The sequence below is a fragment of the Sebastes fasciatus genome, chromosome 9 (assembly GCF_043250625.1).
Source record: "Sebastes fasciatus isolate fSebFas1 chromosome 9, fSebFas1.pri, whole genome shotgun sequence".
In the NCBI taxonomy this organism is placed as follows: domain Eukaryota; kingdom Metazoa; phylum Chordata; class Actinopteri; order Perciformes; family Sebastidae; genus Sebastes; species Sebastes fasciatus.
Window position 1 is genome coordinate 5,765,830 of NC_133803.1, and position 19,041 is coordinate 5,784,870.

General features: G+C 41.5%; 2 protein-coding genes across 2 annotated transcripts; both read left to right on the forward strand.

The window, feature by feature from the left end:
- The first annotated feature begins 280 nt into the window (after nt 1-280).
- LOC141773676 (G protein-regulated inducer of neurite outgrowth 2) lies at nt 281-5,778 on the forward strand. The gene is made up of 2 exons (XM_074645598.1): nt 281-4,844; nt 4,897-5,778. Exon 1 carries the CDS (start codon nt 337-339, stop codon nt 1,870-1,872), a length of 1,536 nt encoding a protein of 511 aa, XP_074501699.1. The 5' UTR covers nt 281-336; the 3' UTR covers nt 1,873-4,844; nt 4,897-5,778.
- Nucleotides 5,779-8,327: 2,549 nt separating this feature from the next.
- polr1c (RNA polymerase I and III subunit C) lies at nt 8,328-16,090 on the forward strand. Its single transcript, XM_074645617.1, has 9 exons — nt 8,328-8,474; nt 9,173-9,244; nt 10,287-10,394; nt 10,644-10,776; nt 11,261-11,392; nt 11,584-11,736; nt 13,689-13,838; nt 14,207-14,323; nt 15,722-16,090. The coding sequence occupies exons 1-9, from the start codon at nt 8,403-8,405 to the stop codon at nt 15,838-15,840; spliced, it is 1,056 nt and encodes a 351-aa protein (XP_074501718.1). The 5' UTR covers nt 8,328-8,402; the 3' UTR covers nt 15,841-16,090.
- Nucleotides 16,091-19,041: the final 2,951 nt, after the last annotated feature.

The following is a 19,041-nucleotide window of genomic DNA, read 5'->3' on the forward strand; positions in this document are numbered from 1 at the left end:
TGACAAAATGCTTTCTCCACACTTTGTGCAGCAGTGATGTACTGTGGCTCTAGTACAGTAGGCTACCCTACTACATCACGTCTTGATGTGGACAGAAGTACAACAGCTAGACCCTGGGTCCCCCTGGGTCCCCATGGGACATTATTAGACATCATATTCAGACATACATCAGTATTCATTTGTGTTTAATCAAACTACCCCACAGCATGAGTGTATTCTTACACTCTTGATACAAAATTAGCAAATTAAAAAGTGCAAGGACTATGGGGTTTTCTGTGTTCTGCGTGTGAGACAACCACACTCACGTCATGTTTAATTTCTCTTTAAAGGTTTCCCATGGCAGAGGCCGGGCGTCCTGTGTCAGAGCTGTACCCACTAGGGGGAGCTGTTCCCTTGGAATCTACACTCTCTGATCAGACCCTCTTTGGCACCTCCAAGAGCTCTACACGGGCAATAACACCCCATAACAGTGTGGCTGGAGGACCAGGTAACACCTCCCAGGAGGAGGCCGTCAGAGAGATCTGTAAAGAACATTCAGCTACTTCTCCGTTCAGAGAAACTAACGGCAGCGGTCTGAGGGTCGGCGGAGAGCCCGGTGAACAGGAACAAAGCCAATCTGAACACTGTGTGCCCCCCAAGGCTTCAAGCCACCCCCATTGTCCGGCTGAGGCGCATACACACTCACATCCCCGCGAGGCAGGCGTGAATGCAATCAATGACAACCCTAAGGCTGGTAGGACAGTGCAGAATGTAAAGCCACCAGCTGTCCTCCCTGTTTACAGGAGTCACTCAGACACTGTACCTCTGGTTAAACAGGATCCAGCCAGCGAGACTTGTGAACTTGCTTATGGTGGAGATAAGAGTGCTGAGAGTCACTGTATGTTAGCCTGCAAGCAGCCCATGCAGCTGCAGCAGTGCAACATCATCACCACCGTTTGCCGAGGGGCCAGCGGCGGAGAAGGTGGCGTACAGCAGCCTCAGAGCAGATGTGTCTGCGTCTCGTCCCCCAATGAAGCAGCCAAAGTGGAGGGTGTTGAAGAAAAATGTGACAAGGCACTTTGCTATGGCTCCTACAACCATCATGTCAATTTCGAAGACACATTTGCTGCCTACTGCCATCCCCAGCCCATCCCGGCCCCCTCCCAGCTGCTGCCGCGCCTGGCGGGCGTGGAGCCAAACTGTGACATGCAGCGTGCGGCGGCAAATCCTTCAGCGACGAACCACCTCACCCTGCCTCGCCTCATCTCCTCCGTCAGTGAGACGGGCCTGGATGCCAAACACCTGCTGCGGTGCTGCAACCTTAACTGCTCCTGGATCGGCTTGTTGCCCGCTGGTGTTGGGCCACAATCCCAAAAACACTTTGGTGGGGAGGAGTATTGCAGCACTCCCGTTGGACATGTCAGAACCATAACCCGGGACACGGGGACTATGACAGCCCACAAAGAGCTGAGGGACATCGGGGTGCAGACGGGACAGATTGCCACGCCTCACGTGTTCCCCCAGATATGTCTGTCAGAGGAGAGCAGGAGTGAGACCTCCTGCAGCCAGACTCCAGATGCCGACGGCGATGGAGGCAAGAAACCGGGCGGTGCTCCCAAGTCCCCGGTGAAGGAGGTGAAGTGGGACGCAGAGGGAATGACATGGGAGGTGTACGGTGCCTCTGTGGACCCTGAGGAGCTGGGCGTGGCCATCCAGAAACACCTGGAGATGCAGATCAAGGAGACGGCAATTCACGCGGCCAAGCTGACACGCCAGAACACCAACACCTCCCGGCAAGGCGGGAACGCCGGCTGTGAGAGAAAGAGGAGCCGGATGATGGGCTCCATCCGAACCGCGGCCTGTTGCACTCTCAGCACTTCAGCTGTCGACTAACTTGACAATGTGACTGATGCACGGGACAGAACCTGAACACTGTGTTCAGTTACTAGTACGGCTACGCTCAGCCTCAGCCTCAAATGTTACTGATATAAGGTCTATGGAAGATAGGATAAGCTGCATACCAGAACCAATGGAAAAGCTTCATGTGAAATAATTATTAATTTGTGTGAAAAAGGGAAAATCAAAAGAAAAAGGGCTGAAGAGGAAACTAATAACAGCTTTATATTTCATCATTTGTTGTCTAACGGTTGAATGTTTCAACTGTTGGAATCATGATTCCTGCTGCTGTGCACTGCCAGTGTTTTCAGAGGGCCACTCCATACAGTTGTGTCTTCATAATAAACTACTTTAAGGACACCTGTACTGTGTAAAGCCATTTGATAGTCCTGCAATAAACACTACTCTTGTTGAGTTTATAATGAATGTGTGGAATGTGTGGAGTGGGGAATATAATCTATTTCAATACGGATACACCTCCACCTCCACCTAACCCTAAACCTTGACTGGTGACTGGTCCTAACTAACCGTCTGGGGCTCCACAAGGTGTTCGGGGTCTCGAGTGACGTGACAGTGGATGTTTGGCAGAGAGAGCCATTGAGAATGTTATACCCAACCCTAATCCCTCCCATCAAAGTTTACAGCCTCAAAAACAACCATATAGTCAAATCCACACCTCTCTTCACAAAGAATCACCACGTGACACTAAAACAAGTCCAACACTTTAGTATTAAAGGCCCCATATCATGTTCATTTTCAGGTTATTATTTGTATTTTGGGTTTCTGCTAGAACATGTTTACCTACTTTAATGTTTAAAAAAAACCTTTTTTTCCCTCATGCTGTCTGTTTGAATATACCTGTATTTACCCTCTGTCTGAAACGCTCCGATTTAGTACATTTCAATGGAATTGTAACAGTATTGCATTGCTAGGAAACAGCTTGGGTCCATGTTTACATCCTGTCAGCTGATGTTATTCACATACACCGCAACAGGAAATAAACCGGGACCCATTTAGAAGGTTTATGTTTAAAACTTTGAAATCGTCTAAATATTGTAGATTTGTGACATCACAAATGGACGGCTTGTTTCAAAAGCTCAGTTTCTGAATACGGGCTGTGTGAATTTCTCTGTGGATTAAGCGTTTCGATACTTTCACAGTATTTATATAGAACTTAAACCTGCTTTATAATATAAAAGCCATGAAAATGTTACTTTTTACAATATGGGACCTTTAATTGTGGGGTGAAATGAACATCGCAACCTACTTTAATGTTGTTATTCTTGGATTTAAAGCAACAGTGTGCAACATTTAGGGGGATTTATTGGCAGAAATGGAATATAATATTAATAACAATGTTGTTGTTTTTTGTGTATAATCACCTGAAAATAAGTATCATTGTGTTTTTGTTACCTTAGAATGAGTCGTTTATATCTACAGTAGCCCAGAACGCCTCCGGGAAGAGCGCCGGGCTTTGAAGCAAATTTTCGTAGTGGCCTAACAACTTCCGTGTCCGTCATGTGATGCCATTTGGCTCCAAAAATACTTTTTTCCATGGACTTACATTGGGAAAGAGACGTCTGTAACTCAGTGGATCATTTTTTTTTAGGTAAATCAACTTCCCAGTACGAACACTTGAATAGCCCTTATTTAAATCATTAGGTCCTAAAAGTTGTCAAATGCACTAATCCAGAGTTATTTTCCTTCTTCCGTGCATGTGAATGAGCCGCAGACCAAGGCCTGGGAGGGGGGGGGGTTAAAGTAAACGCTAGTATGTATGCTCTATGGACCCGATGGATGCGGAAGATTGCTGGAAGTTCCTTTATTTATTATTATGAAACGTTATTATGCGATTAGGTTCATCATATACATACAGGTACATACATTCACGTTTCAGTTCTCCTACACACGGAAGAAGTTTCAGTTGGTTGCAATCTGCAACCTCGCTGCTAGATACTGCCAAATCCTACAAACTGCACCTTTAACATTTGAGTGTAACGTACGAGTTCACCAATAATAGTAAAAACAAAACATTTGTCAGGTTATATAATCATGAGACATGAATCCAATCCACTTTGTTGTCACAACTGTATAACTGATGTTAATGTCATACACCATATATCGGCTTATAAATTGCTTAGTCCAGTATCAGAAACACCAGTAATAGAAAATAGCTAATTTAGGTGGTATAAAAAGAAGTAAATCAAACTTTTTGGTAGCTTTGAACACTTCATACAGTAAAGACAATAAAGATTCTGATCAGAGGGAGCCACATAGTAAACATTAATGTCATCTGTGAGTGAAGCGGAGACTAAGAATGAAACGTGATTGTGTCTAAAACATCACATCCCCACTGTGAAACACAAGAATATTGTCAGGTATTCTTGCTACTGGGTGAAAATCCTGTTTTAGAGACTTTTGTTTTGACTTCAATTACTATAAATGATTCCATAACATTTTAAACCCTTGAATTATTGATACGTTGAGGTTACGTTATCAGGCTTTAGTTTTCTATATCACACTACATTATATATAGGCTACTGTATATAAATCATTTTCAGACATCAACTTGTGAAACGGACACTGAATGTATTCCTGTTTTCTTCTGTAATCCTTACAGCCATTATTTATATTTCCTTTCTATCTGTTTGAACTTGTGTGGAGTTAAAGTCATTGCCAGAGAAAATGTGAAGTCAACAACCCTGCTGTGTTCAGTGTTCAGTTCAGTGTAAGGCTGTTGAAAACAGAGCGGACTAACAGAAACATTATTTGCCTGAAGTTTAAATGGACACTGTGACATTCTGAGAAATCTGTTGACATTTAGGAAAATCTTTTGCCATCTTCCCCAGATGAGGAGATGGATATCAGTTCCATCTCTTTATGTTGAGTACAGAGATAGGTCTAGGAAGTGTTCATCTTAGCTTAACATAAAGACTGGAAGCAGACTGCTAGCCTATATATATACACAGGTATACAGTATACTGTGTATATATGCATATATATATATGCATATATACACAGTATATATATAATCTGACAGTGTATATTTATTCTCTGGCTGAAAAATAACATTACCATTACAGTGGACAACACAATGTTATGGTAGAGCCGACACATAATACGTTCTATTTTGTGTTAAGTTACATTTTTGTTATTTTAAAGGGAACATATGCTCATTTTCAGGTTCATACTTTTTTGGGGGGTTTCTACTAGTACGTGTTTACATGTTTTGATGTTCAAAAAGCATTATTTTTCTCCTACTGTCTGTCTGAATATACCTGTATTCACCCTCTGTCTGAAACGCTCCGTTTTAGCGCCTGTCCCTTTAAGCCCCGCCTCCTGAAAAAGCCCAGTCTGTGACATAGGAAGGGGAGCCAAATCTGAATGGCTTGTTTAATCACGTGTTTTCTGATCTAGGCAGTCCACAAAAACTGACCGGGTCGTCTTATTTCACAGTTTGTGGGTTGGTAGGCACTCCAGATACCCAAATGTATGTGCACAAGGACTGAAAAAGAGTTTTTCATGATGTGTCAACTTTAAATTCTCATGTTACGCTGTGTTACGTTATGAGGAACTACACTCTGTGTCCACTGGTTGAGACGAAGAACGCCTGTGAAATTGAGTAGCAAGGTAGCATTGAGCAAGACAGCCTCTTTTACTCTCTTTTCTCCGTGCTTTATACATAACGGCTGCTTTTGAAATTTACTGCGGCAGTAATCGTTGTTTTGTTTGTGTAGAGGCCCTCCATCATCATATTTCAGGTTTCACGCAGGCATTCATGCAGAATGTAAACTGAGTGTTTGTCAGCTGAAAGTCTTGTTAAAATGTTGTGTAAATTGAGTGGATCCAAGAAGAATGTGTCCAAATCTTGATGCCAGCAATAAAATTACTGAAACTCTGTGATGATTTTGTCTTGGTGGATGAGTGCAAAGGTCAAAGATTCTCAAACACCAAATTTCCACTAGGTTACGTGAACCAGGCGGAAACCTCTGGTTCTGAAAAGTGAAGCCAATGCTGAAGTGCCTTAAACTTGCATTATTTCTAATAGCCAGCAGGGGGAGACTGCTCTGGTTGCTAAAAGAAGTCTGATTGTATAGAAGTCTATGAGAAAATGAGCCTACTTCTCACTTGATTTATTACCTCAGTAAACATTGTAAACATGAGTTTATGGTCTCAACTGTAGTTTCAAGTCTTCTTCAATACAGCATGATGTTCATTTAGTAAATTATGGTCCCATTTAGAGTCAAATAGACCACAAAGCAGGGGATGCTTTAGGGCGTGGCTACCTCGTGAGTTGGGTGGCTACCACTTCTTATATACAGTCTATGGTATGAACATAGTAAATACACTGATGATGCAGTATGAACAGCACTTTGGGCCCAATGGCATCTCGTGACAGTCACGCAAGTTGTAGTACCGCCGTTTGGCCACTACAAAAGTTTGCTTCACAGCCCGGCACTCTTCGTTGGAGGCTTGGTTTGCCGCTGCTCAGACGCAAATGAGCGTAAACGTAAACTGTGGCAAATATTATCTTAATATATAATATATCTTTGAAAATATTATTTGTGACCTTGAACTTCATGGAAAATTTATTTTTTGTTTTTTTAAGGGTCTACACAATATATGAGAGTATTTTCTAATCAATGTCATTATCATTGTCGCAAAGTTTTTACATTCATAAATGCAAATTTAGAGTTTTAACCTCACGTTAATGTTTTCAAGAAAGAAATCGAACTATATATTAAGACAATATCTTCTGCAAAAAACAAACGGGTATTTATTTATTTTAACCCCTGGCATGTTTTATGTTTAATGTTACTTTTTTTTCCATTTAATTTAATGTTTGTTTTCCTTTATTTCCATTGTTTACCTATCTGTCTATTGAAAAAAAAAATCTGAGGTTTTTATTTGAGATATGTCTATGCTCCATACCAACAAATGGTATGAAAATTCAAACAAATGAAAATTCACAGGATTGAATTCTGTCCAATTGTGTTGTGGCCTGAGAGACCGTACTGGATGATGCAAAATGCTAATGTAGACATGGAAATACTGAATATTAAGCACAGAAATAAGACAGCAGATCTAGTCCAGGAGTATTACAGGTATAGGAAGTACAGTGATCATGTACAGATTTTTACAGATGGATCGAAAGAATCCACAGACAGAGGCAACAGGGGCAGCAGTGATGATACCCAGTCACCAGATGTTGGTTAAAAGGAAAACATCAAATTACTTGAGTGTGTATGTGGTTGAACTAGTTGCAATTCTGTTAGCATTGGAGTGGGAGGAGGATATAAGAGAGAGTAAAATACTCATCTGTAGTGATTCAGTTTCATCACTGTCAAGCATTAAAAATGGAAAAAGCATTGTCTGGAGGGAGGTCAACAAACAGTGGCAGCAGCACTGGGATAGAGAGTCCAAAGGGAGACATTTACACAAAATCCAAAATAAAGTAGGAGGGTTAAGAAGTCATGGTAAAAACAGAAAAGAACAGGTTTTAATTAGCAGACTAAGAATTGGGCACTGCCAACTGAACAGCTCACTGCATATTATTGGGAAACACCCTACTGGTCACTGTAGCCAGTGTCAGGTCATGGAGACAGTAGAACATGAACTTTACTTCATGCACAAAGTATGAGTTAAATAGATGGAGTATGTTAGCAGGTTTGCAGAGGGTGGCACCATTGGAGAACAGGATGGAGGATTTACTTGGATGCTGGGACACGGTGGAGGGTGATCTTTCGGTTTCTGATCAACACTGGATTAATTAAGAGACTGTAGTAGAGTAGGGGTAGTGGACGGATAAAACCAGAAGGAGGCAGCAATGCAACACAAAGAATGCCAGCTAAGCTAAGGGTGCCCAAGGGGAGAGATGGTCATTACCCATCTGACAGTAGGACATACAGGATTAAACAAAACACTCCATACAGAAGAGAAGAGAATAGAATAGAATAGACAATCACCCAACTGGACTATGCACGCACTGTAACAAACCGGAAACTGTCAAGCATGTTCTTATAGAGTGCAACAAATATGACAAAGAAAGAAGGGAATTGAAATCAGGAGTAAATGATGGAAATATTACAATGGGGAATCTGCTAGGAAAGACATCTAAGAAAGTACACAATCTTCTAATTAATTACTTAAGGGCAACCGGAATAATGGAGAGAATTTAATTATTAGTATTATTGTTATTATTTTATTTTAGTTAGTTGTTATTATTATTATTATTATTTAATAATAATAATAATAATAATAATAATAATTACAATAATAATTCTTATTCTTATTATTTTTTATTCTTTATTTAAATTATTTTCCCTGCCAATCTACTGCTCCACACTCCAGTCCAGTAGGTGGCGGTAATGCACCCATAAGCTGGTTTGCCAACCGCCAATAAACACCAAAGAAGAAGAAGAAGCTCCACACCGATTGGTGGCAGTAACGCGTCATGTGACCACATGTGACGCAGTAATATAAAAAGGACCGGAAGTGTGGGCGTAGCTGAGCAGACTACTGGCAGCATGGCGGCGATCGGGAGCATCGTGGAAGAGATCCGGAGTAAAGTGATCTTGGGAGAGTTCGGAGTGACGAATGTAAGTCTGTTTATAACTCTGGTTTTATGACTCCGTCCTTCTCTATCAGCTATCTGCAGCCTGCAGCCTCCTCTGAGCTGCTCTGAGCCGCACACATCCTCACCTCCTCATGTTGCTGCTGCCTGCTGGACCGGCTCTCATATACTGAAGTTAACGGTCTGCTTTATCTGCTTAACGACACCATGTCACCTGTTAATACGCCATGAATATTAAAGTGTGTGTCATTGTTACTGGCCTTTACTAGTTTACCACTGAGAGCTGTCACAGACACAGACAGGCCATGCAGGGCAGTCATCCACACAGTCATCTGACAACCAACATCAGCATCGCTTCAGTACCAAGGAGAGAGCACACTATAGAAGATTTTACTCTGTTAAACCAGCATAATAAAACCTGGCATCCTCACTGTCAACGACTTGACTACACTTAGATTTTCTGAATGAAATCATCAGTCCCATCACAAGTTTCTCTGTCACTGTCACTCAGTGTTATTATTCAAGTAACTCTAAATAATAAACTAAATATAAGTGAATGTCCAGTTGTAGATGTCCATCCTTCACACCTGCCAGTCACTGTAAACATTTGATTAGAAGAACACATGACTAGATATGCATTTTATAATACCATAAAAGCATAAATACATTGAACAGGTAATGTTTGCAGTGTTCATTGATTGATTATTTATTTGTTGCTTTTAGGTTCATACATCAGATTACCCTGGAAACTACTCCGGCTATGATGACACGTGGGATATGCAGAAATTTCAAAAGGTACATTTATTGTATTATTTTAGACCTGAAGGTGGCCGCTGGTGATGGAAGGGGGAAAAAAGATTTGTTTGTTTTGTTGTTCATACTTTTATTCATTCATTTATTCTTTAACTTCATGAGGACATTTTTGAATAAGATGTATTTATTCTTAAGACATTTTTATGGAATTAAAGGTACTATATGTAACTTTCAGAAGATCCTTGTTATCAATGACACCTAAGTGAACTGCAGTCAGCATCCTGACGTCTCTCCACGTCGTCCATTAATTCCTGATAATGGACAGCTCGTAGGGCGTTATCCCTTTCATAATGTTCTGTAATGTTCCTATATTTTATTTGGACCAATGGCTCCATGATACTAACTATAGCTTACAGCTAGCAAATGACTTTATCAGCTAATGCTGTGAAGCATCCAAGCAGATCCATGCTGCATAGCTACTGTAAGTTACAGCAAGCTGGCCAACCATAGCTGAAGCACTCAAGACAGTATTTTGCTATATTAGATGCACACTGTTGGTGCTTTAGGGGAGCTCAAGAGAGGCAAAACACCCTCAGGAGTGCGCATAAATGTCATATTCTTTGGATTTTTCGGCAAAACAGTCACGAGTCCTTTTCATAGAAATCAATCTGATCAAATATGAATCAATATTCTGTTAAGTTAATGCCTATTTTTCCTCTCAAATGTTTCAGAATAATTTTGTAGTGAACGGTTTAGCTGTAAAGTGAGAAAGTTTGTGGTGCGGCAGCCGTTGTGGAATCTCCAGGAAATCTCTTGAAGGAACGCCATGTACCGGTCACATGACCAGAGCACAGCCAATAAGATCGATTTTCTAAAGCCTGTAAACAGAGCCATGAGGAGGAGCAGAAGTCTAGTTTTCTCTCAGAGCACTTGAATTACAATATGCTGAAAGGTTAATACGGAATTTTTTCCCCAATGATGCCAAAAGTATACTGCCTACTGAAACTTTAAGAGTGTTTTGCGTGCACTCAAACTGATGTTTGATGACACTCCTATTGAATGAAGAAGTCCTCTCTTTTTGCAGAACTTCCGAATTGACGTAGTGAATCTGGATGAGAACAGCATGGAGTTTGACATGGTGGGGATAGACGCAGCCATCGCCAATGCCTTCAGAAGGATCTTACTAGCAGAGGTAGGATTTCCATTCAGTCGTGTTTTGTCATCTTATAAAACTACATAATGTTGACATAAGATGTTGTTAGAAGGTTTTTAGGTCTACATGCTTCTTTTTCTACCCACTTTGTTTTGTAAGTGACTTGTGTGTAAAGCCTAATTTGAAGAAATTGTACGTTTTTTGCGTCTTTCTATGAGAAAGGAGACTTGGAATTTTTCATTTCATGCAAATATATTGTGAGACGTTTGCATTATTCTTTGGTTGTAGGTGCCTACCATGGCTATAGAGAAGGTGTTCGTCTATAACAACACATCCATCGTCCAGGATGAAGTCTTGGCCCACAGATTAGGTCTGGTCCCCATCAAAGCTGACCCTCGCCTGTTTGAATACAGGAACGCTGGTAAAACAACACAGTGAAGCACTCACACATTCTGTATGCTCCCATTTTACTCTGCTGATGTGGGTTCACCTAAAAGACACATGAGTAGCAGGTTTGGTGTTGAATAGCATTTTGTTCGAGCATTATCCTGCATCAAATCTGCTTCTCAAACCTGCATTTATCAGTTTAAACTGTGTTGTTTTTAGTCTGGATTATGACTGTAACTTAAATACGATCTGCGGTGTCTCATATCAGAATACTTTGCGTGCCTGCTTGTTTCAATACTTCATTGAAGCTATATGATGCTTCCACTGAATACTCCAAACCAAAGATGCCATATTTGTGTGCATCATTCTATCAAATAGAACTATTCAAATATCTTGTGCATTATTTTCTACACATTTGTCTCAAGCTCGGCGTCACAGTGCATGGGTGCAACATGAGTTTGTAAGATGGAGCCACCAGTGAGTGTTTAACATGTTTGGTTATGCTTTGTTTAATCCAGGTGAAGAGTCTGCAGAGGAAGAAGGTTCAGAAATAGACACAATTCAACTGCAGCTGAAGATTAAATGCACCAGGAACCCCAGAGCCACCAAAGACTCGGCTGACCCACGAGAGCTGTATCTGAACCACATGGGTAGGTTTCAGGTGACCTCCAAATGAACAATACAGATACAGACTTACAGACAGTAGCTATGACCAGGGCATACAAACAAATGAGTGATTGTTGAAAATAGAGGAATGGAATTTTCCAAATCACAGATAACTAAGTAAGAAAGAATATCGCTGTTTAAACTTTCTCCCTTGTCCCGTGCTGTCTCGTCACAGTTTATTCCAAGGAGATAAAGTGGGTCCCCATCGGGAACCAGGCAGATGTGTTTGCGGACTCCCTCATCGGACCGGTACACGACGACATCCTGATAGCTCAGCTACGACCGGGACAGGAGCTGGACATTGTCATGCACTGTGTCAAAGGAATTGGTAAGAGCTTTTGAGTGTCTGGAGAAGAGTCTATAGCTAGATCGGTGCACAAGATACTGATATGGGAAAAGGAACAAGGGTATTTGTTTTTACATTTTTAATCAGTATGAAGTTTATTTTCTTGGCCTAAATGTGTTTCCAAATCTAAAAAATACCTGAAAGTTCATTTTTGAATTGAGATCTCTATGTATGACAAAACAATCTTAAAGGTTCTATAAGCAACATTCAGAGCAGCAAACCAGAGGTCATGTTGACCAAATATTTTACGTCATTGACTTAATTTATTTTAACAATGACGCAAATATCTGAAGGCTGTCTGTCAACATGTTTTTATCTAGCCAAATATTCTGCTTAGGGATGCTAATTTTTATTTTTAACCAATAAACGACCCTCGTTAACCGACAAGATCAGTGCGTCGCATGCAGCGGTGCGCCAGCTGTGGATAATGAGCAAAACGGACAACTGAGTCCCCCGTTCACCCGTCCGGGAGCGTTACTGTAGCAGCCACGGTGCTGCGTGTATTGTCGTGTACACATGCAGCTACTTTAGTCTCCACCACATTATTTAGTTAAGCTGCCAGGTTGTCAGCTGTGTGTCTGCTCGACGTAACTGTGTTTGAGATATTGTTAAAAACTATGACGCTGTGTTTTGCAATTCTTAAATACCCAGAATGTAAAGAGGTGTTTATGATCGTTAAAACATCCTCCGATAAGCGGTTATAAAAACAGGCATGGATGGGATGAAGGGAGAAGTGGAACATCTGCAGCTCTGAACCACGACTCCCAAGATCATCAGCAGTGACTGCTGCAAAATGTGTTAAACTAGTAGTGAATCTTGAAGGAGAGGAGTAGGAGGAGCCTGAGTGATTTTTGGAATATTTGTTGTAATAATAGTCGTTATTTTGTTGTGAAAGAAGGCCACCAAATCCTCACACTTATGGGTGGAAATGAAATCACCAGGAATTGAAGTTCTGGAGTTGTTTAAAAGATTATCTATAGTAGAAAAGAGAACCCTTGAATTATTTGTATTATTGTTTATTATATTTTTTAAATATGCTTGCCTTGCTTTTCTAATTTGAGTTATAAGAAATGAATAGATTTTTGTAGCATCAAGATGCTCTAGAAGCTGGGTTTTGCACCATTCAGCCCTTCTGCAGTCCCTTTTCTTCCTCCTTATCCATTCATCCATAAGCCAAGGACTTTTACTTTTAACCGATAACACTTTGATTTTAACAGGAGCGATATCATCCAGAGCTAGTTTAGCGCCACGATTAAATGCAATTACCTTGTGATCACAGGACAACATATTAGAGGTAACAGCATCACAGAATTTATTAGCAAAGATTATCAGCAGAGTTAGCAGGCAGGTCCTGTTTCTGAACAGTTCTGACAGAGTTGACCCTTACAGGATGTAGTGTCCCGTAAAAAAAAGTTCTCAACCTCCGTGTCCACGCTGCCAGCTAGAGCCGTGGCGGAGGCCTAATGCACGGCTGTTGACTGAGCGTCTGTCAGGCGCATCACCTTCAGCATGTAGGTTCTGAGTGGCCACCTCCACCACCTCTCCTAGCGCCCTCTGGTGGCAAATACGAGTCATTGAAACATGTTTTGAAAATACACCATTCTACTGATGTAACTACACGTTATTTATATTTCAGATCTTTATTTGATAGTAGATCAATTAAATTGATCACATTTTTAACAACCAATTAATCGATCGATGATTAATCGTTAACATCCCAACTTCCATTTAAACCTCAGGGAAATTAGTCGTGAGGAACATCCCTAGTTTAAATATGTGTGAAAGTTCTACCGCTCGGCTCAGATGGAAACCTTTCAGACTGCCTCCTGCTTCGACACAGCTTACATGCTACGTGTACTTTCATCATGTTAATCAGTCCAGACACCCTAATATATTTTCTGCTGCCTCATAACTGAAGTGTGTTCTCTGTTCAGGTAAGGACCATGCTAAGTTCTCTCCAGTGGCCACAGCCAGTTACCGCCTCCTCCCAGAGATCACCCTGCTGGAGACGGTGGAGGGAGAGAAGGCCGAGCGCTTAAAAGGCTGCTTCTCACGAGGAGTTCTAGACATAGAAGATGTTAACGGTAAGAAAGAACTAACCTCACAAATCAAATAGAAACCAACTCTTCAGAGGGCATGGTGAAACAACTAAATACATGAGGTGTTAGTCTGAGGACAGTATTCTGTAAGCATGCAGCACATTTCCACATGTGTATATACTCTATCTATCTATAGATATATAGATATAGATATAGATATATATAGATATATAGACATCTATATATATATAGATATAGATATCTATATATATATATATGACATAGATTTCTACTGCCTAAGCAAGAACGGAAAGATGTGAGGATGGCAGAGGAGCTACATTCTTCATCAGTCTGTAATGAGTTCCTACATCCTGTACATGTAATCATCTGTTTTCTTGTGTCGCCCACCTCAGGGAAAAAGGTCGCCAAAGTAGTGAACAGTCGCTTGGATACGTGCAGCAGGGAAGTCCTCCGACACGATGACCTGAAGAACGTGGTGAAGCTCGCAAGACTGCGAGACCATTTCATCTGTAAGTTCATAGACATTGTTCATGTATATGACTGCACAAACTGCTTTAAAGACAGCACTCGGACTAGGGCAAGGGCTTTCGGGGTGTTTTCACACTTGGTCCCTTTCAGTCCTCCAAACAAACTCAGAGCAACGAGATATGTGAACACTCCAAAAGGACTCAGACCCCTCTGAAACTAACTGTACTCAGACCGTACGAGTACGGTTCGATTCAAGTCGGCGTTACGGTTCGCTTAATCTGTGCATTGTGAAAACAAAGCGCTCAAGGTTCGCTTTGCCTTTTGTCGTTGTATTCTTGCACTCTAGAGTTGCAGTAGACAGATCACACACGCTTGCGCACTGCGACGCTCGGAAAAACAACACGGAACCAGTGCTATCTAAAGTTACAGCTTTTATGCGCTGTCACTCATTTCTTTGAACAGCGTTTTTTGCCCTTTTATTCAAATCTATCTCAGCATCAAGTCCCCCTCAGCTCAGAATAAAACCTCTGCTTGTCCTTTTGCGACGTTCATTTTTTTATAACACTGTGACTGAGACAGCTGTTAATTAGAGCAGTTCCACTAAAATGTGTATTGCACAAAGAAATGTCATGTGGTCATACATGGGGTTATGTGCTGGACTAATTCTTGGTAGGTGCAATGACTTCCTGGAGTCTCTCAAGGAGGGTTAAAAGATGAGGTGTCACAGCGCCATATCGCGTCATATCATTTTGGGTACGACACACGCAGTAAAATCTGCACTTGCCGAAAGGCTCACTAGCCGGCGCACGTTCATAGAACATGAAGATGATCGATACGTGTCACTGAGGTGTCCACAGGGAGGGTGTCACAGTAGCCTCATTTATGGGGGAGAATTACAATTTTGCAAAAGATCTTTAATAAAAGACCATAAACGAATACTAAAAGTATTTGAAAACATTCGATTGTATATCGGCCGCCATCCATTAGAGACGATTCGAGCGTACCCAGAAAGTTCTGTCAGGCCAAGCGCACCCAAAGAGCACCTGAGCGAGCGCCATCCCTTTTATTTGTAGCGCCGTCTGCTGTAATCCTCTAACATCGCAGCTCCAGTTACACAGCACATGTGTCACACCCCATAGCTCAAGACCGTATCGCCGGCCTCCACTCAATAGCCTGGGAGTGTCTTCTTCACCGTGTCAACCAAAGCAGCCGCTCCAGGAAGGCACTGCTCCAGGCTGTTGTTGGTTGTGAAATAACAACTGGTGCTCCTAAAACCACAACGACTTGTTTTCTATTTCTACACCTGGCTCAGTCAGCAAGATGACAATATAGTAATATTAATGTTTTCATGTGGATCATTCTGTTGTGGTGAAATAGGAGTTTGTATTACTGTAGTTCTGCTGTACATCAGTTCACGGAGCTCTCTCTCTGTCATACAGTTACCGTGGAGTCGACTGGCATCCTGCCTCCAGATGTCCTGGTCACAGAGGCCATCAAAGTCCTCATGACCAAGTGTCAGAGGTTTCTCAATGAACTGGACTCTACCGTCATGGAGTGAAGTAATGACTGAGCGTGCTCTGAACCATCACAGAAGATCTGACGTTGAAATATGCCAGAGCCAATCGGGGATTGTATTGTTGATATTGTGCTCTCAATGGCTCAGATAAAAACCTATACAGATTTTGTTATGGTGGTTAGACTTGCTTGTAAGTATGTATATACTGCTGACTCTAGTATTTTGTATGCCCTTGCTCTTGATTTTCCTCAAATACACATGCTGGATCTAATAAAAACATCCTATCATGTCATATCCTATTTTACGGCACCACAACATGTATATGAACATTGTTATGTACCCGATGTAGGGGGGAACCTAGATGTTGTATGACTCCCCACTCTTCCCTCTCCCAAGAAAGGCCAGTTACTCAGACTATATCACAGTTCACAGTCAGTAGTTTATTTGAATCTTCAGAGCTGAGCCGTGCCCAAAACTACAAACAAGTCTACTGACCAAAACCCTAAAATTCCCTATCAAAAAACAAAAGTTAAACCAAAAACAAGTCTCTGCCCTGAGCTCCTGAGTAAAAAAAACAAAAACAATAAAGAGAAAAAGGGTTAAACAGCAAAAAACCTTCTCACTGCTACTGAACTGCTTATTGTGTCCATTATTCACAGTGTTTAAAGTAGCTGAATATAAATATACAAATGGATAGAACTGAAACTTTTACTAACTTCAATTCACAACATTGCACAAGCTTGCCAAAAGACTTGTCTACAGATATACCACTCACAGAAAATCTAGAAAAGTTCTCTGAGTACACAGACTAGAGCTGCATCTCAATTCCCTGCATCTCAAGTTTGCCTCCTCGTTTCATTGTTTCCTCGTCTCCTCGATCCTCCAGCTTGTGACCCGGATATCGATCTCAGCGCTCCATCTTGAAGGACATCCCAATTCCTAAAATGCATCTCGAGGAGCGAGAAGGCTTGCCGGAGGAGCCATAAGCGAGGATACACCGGTGTATCCTTCACGGAAGTTTTTTACCGACCGACACGTCCCCTTATTGGATAGCAGTTACTGATTGGAAGCTGCTGCTGATTGGACTGATCTGATACGACAACATCACTAAGTTTCCTACCGGAGTGAATACAGATTAGACAACTAAACTATAAAACAAAAGTTTTATAGTTTAGTTGTCTTCTGATTCACCATCTAGGTAAAATCTGTGTTAACTGTAGGTGTGAACAACAAACGGACCATGTTGATGGAAAAGTGTTCCAGCAGCAGAAGGACCTGCAGGATCTCTGCCTCACACAAGGAGCCTGACACTGAAAGAGCTTTATAAAACCTGACAACGAACGGACCTCAAACAACTTTCTCCATTTATTCAAAAGACTTTTCTTTTCATGATCTATCCCGTTAACTTTTACACTCTTACAACTATTACACTCAGAGAGAGAAGGAGGGTCTGGCTTTTACACCTTTTACATAATTTATCCTCATTTCCATTCAGTCAAATGATAATTCCTGAGCGTCAGGTTTGATATGAGTTACATTACATCATTTACATTTTCCCTCAAACACTTTAGCCTAATAAATCATTTCTAGTGTCAGATATCAATAAATACACATGCTAATAATGAATAAATAAAGGCATTGTGCTCCATTGTGAATTATGCCTGAAATGGTTCCTGGTCCTCTAAGCAGGACTCAGTATTCATTATAAATACAGACTGCAGGCTGTTATTCATGTGCACGTGTTTGTTAAACAGGTAACAGGCTACAGAGAGAAAACACTGCTGCTCTACCACTGATAATAACTGTGTCTTTATTAGTATTAGATCATAAACAGCTGTTAAAGCCGACTGATCCAGATGTGATCAGCTGCTGCTGTCATCAGAAACGGACGTAGCTTCACGTGACGCTTCAGAGGAAAGGACGTCTCGTATCTCTAAAAACACATTTCCTCTCTTCCTCTCCTCGTGTCTCTTCCTCCTTCGTCCTCCGCTCGCATCTCCCTAGGAGGGAATAAGACGCGAGGAGAGGAATTGAGCCGTATAAATTGGGAAATGGGAAAGGCCTTATGTGCTGGCCCTTTGTTGGGAGTTTTGATGTGAAGGAGGGAAGATGTGTCAGCTGGAGTTTAAAAAGACTGATGTCATCCAGTGGACCAATGCAGAGGCAGCAATTCCTTTGAATGGACCAATCACTGCTTCTCAGTCACACTCCCACACATGCACACACTGTGAGGGGAGGACAGAGTAACCTGGCACATCAATACAAACAACAACATACTGTGTACATACAGTATACACTGTATATATTACAAGTTACTTAATTTACTGTATTAAAGCCCCTTCAGTATATCAGCCTGGCCCACATTAGTTCATCACAGATATATCTGTGTATATGCTTGCTGATAAGAAAACTGCCACACAGAAAAGCCAAACATGTCAAACAAAATTTAAAGAAAGTGGTTGTGTTTCAGAAAGCGGGACTAGTGAAAACTCTGAATAAGTGGTTCCTGAAAGAGAGATAACTTCAACTCTGGGTCATATGTGCAAGGCCTCCATACATCCTACTTGATATTGACATAAGTACTGTACCTTCAGAAGAAACAATTATTTGTACATAATGCATTATTTATTTTATAATTAGTTCTCATTTCATCACAGTCAATATCCAATCAAATCAGATACCATGCCTACTCACATGGCTTCTACCAAGGTCTCAAACTCATCCTGAAAGGCCTCAAACTTTGACAGGTTATGATTTGGATTACCGTCTGCCATTTAATACATTTTTAAGAACTTAACTTAACTCGAATGCCGAGTACAATTCTGTGTCTTTGTCAATGTATTATCTAACTATAAATGAAAGAAGACAAAGAAAACTGTGTGTTCCATCCAGGGTCCGAAATTAGCACCCACCACCCGACAAATGCAGGTGAATTGTTGGCAGTGGCGGGTAAAATCGGCCGGCCATCCGCCACTTTGGCAGGCAGGGAAAACACTAGTGATGGGAACAGCGAACTGTTTCCTAGTTGTCTGATTCCTTGGCATCTCATGCCTCCGTGTCTATCGATTCATCTTAATGATGCTTTCCAACAGTTACACACGCACAATGACGCACACGCACTGCATATCATGTTTCAGTGTGTTTGGGACCGGAGCCATGGCAGAGAGAGAAAAAAAGCATTCAAAAGCATGGCGCTACTAAACCTGAGGGGACGCACCCTATTTTTTTCCTGATAATGCTACA

Bases quoted from the DNA above. Each gene is read 5' to 3' on its own strand.
- LOC141773676 (XM_074645598.1), top strand. From the start codon at position 337: ATGGCAGAGGCCGGGCGTCCTGTGTCAGAGCTGTACCCACTAGGGGGA.
- polr1c (XM_074645617.1), top strand. From the start codon at position 8,403: ATGGCGGCGATCGGGAGCATCGTGGAAGAGATCCGGAGTAAAGTGATC. The intron at 10,777-11,260 runs GTAAAACAACAC...TGTTTAATCCAG, and splicing joins GTTTGAATACAGGAACGCTG to GTGAAGAGTCTGCAGAGGAA. The intron at 13,839-14,206 runs GTAAGAAAGAAC...CGCCCACCTCAG, and splicing joins AGACATAGAAGATGTTAACG to GGAAAAAGGTCGCCAAAGTA.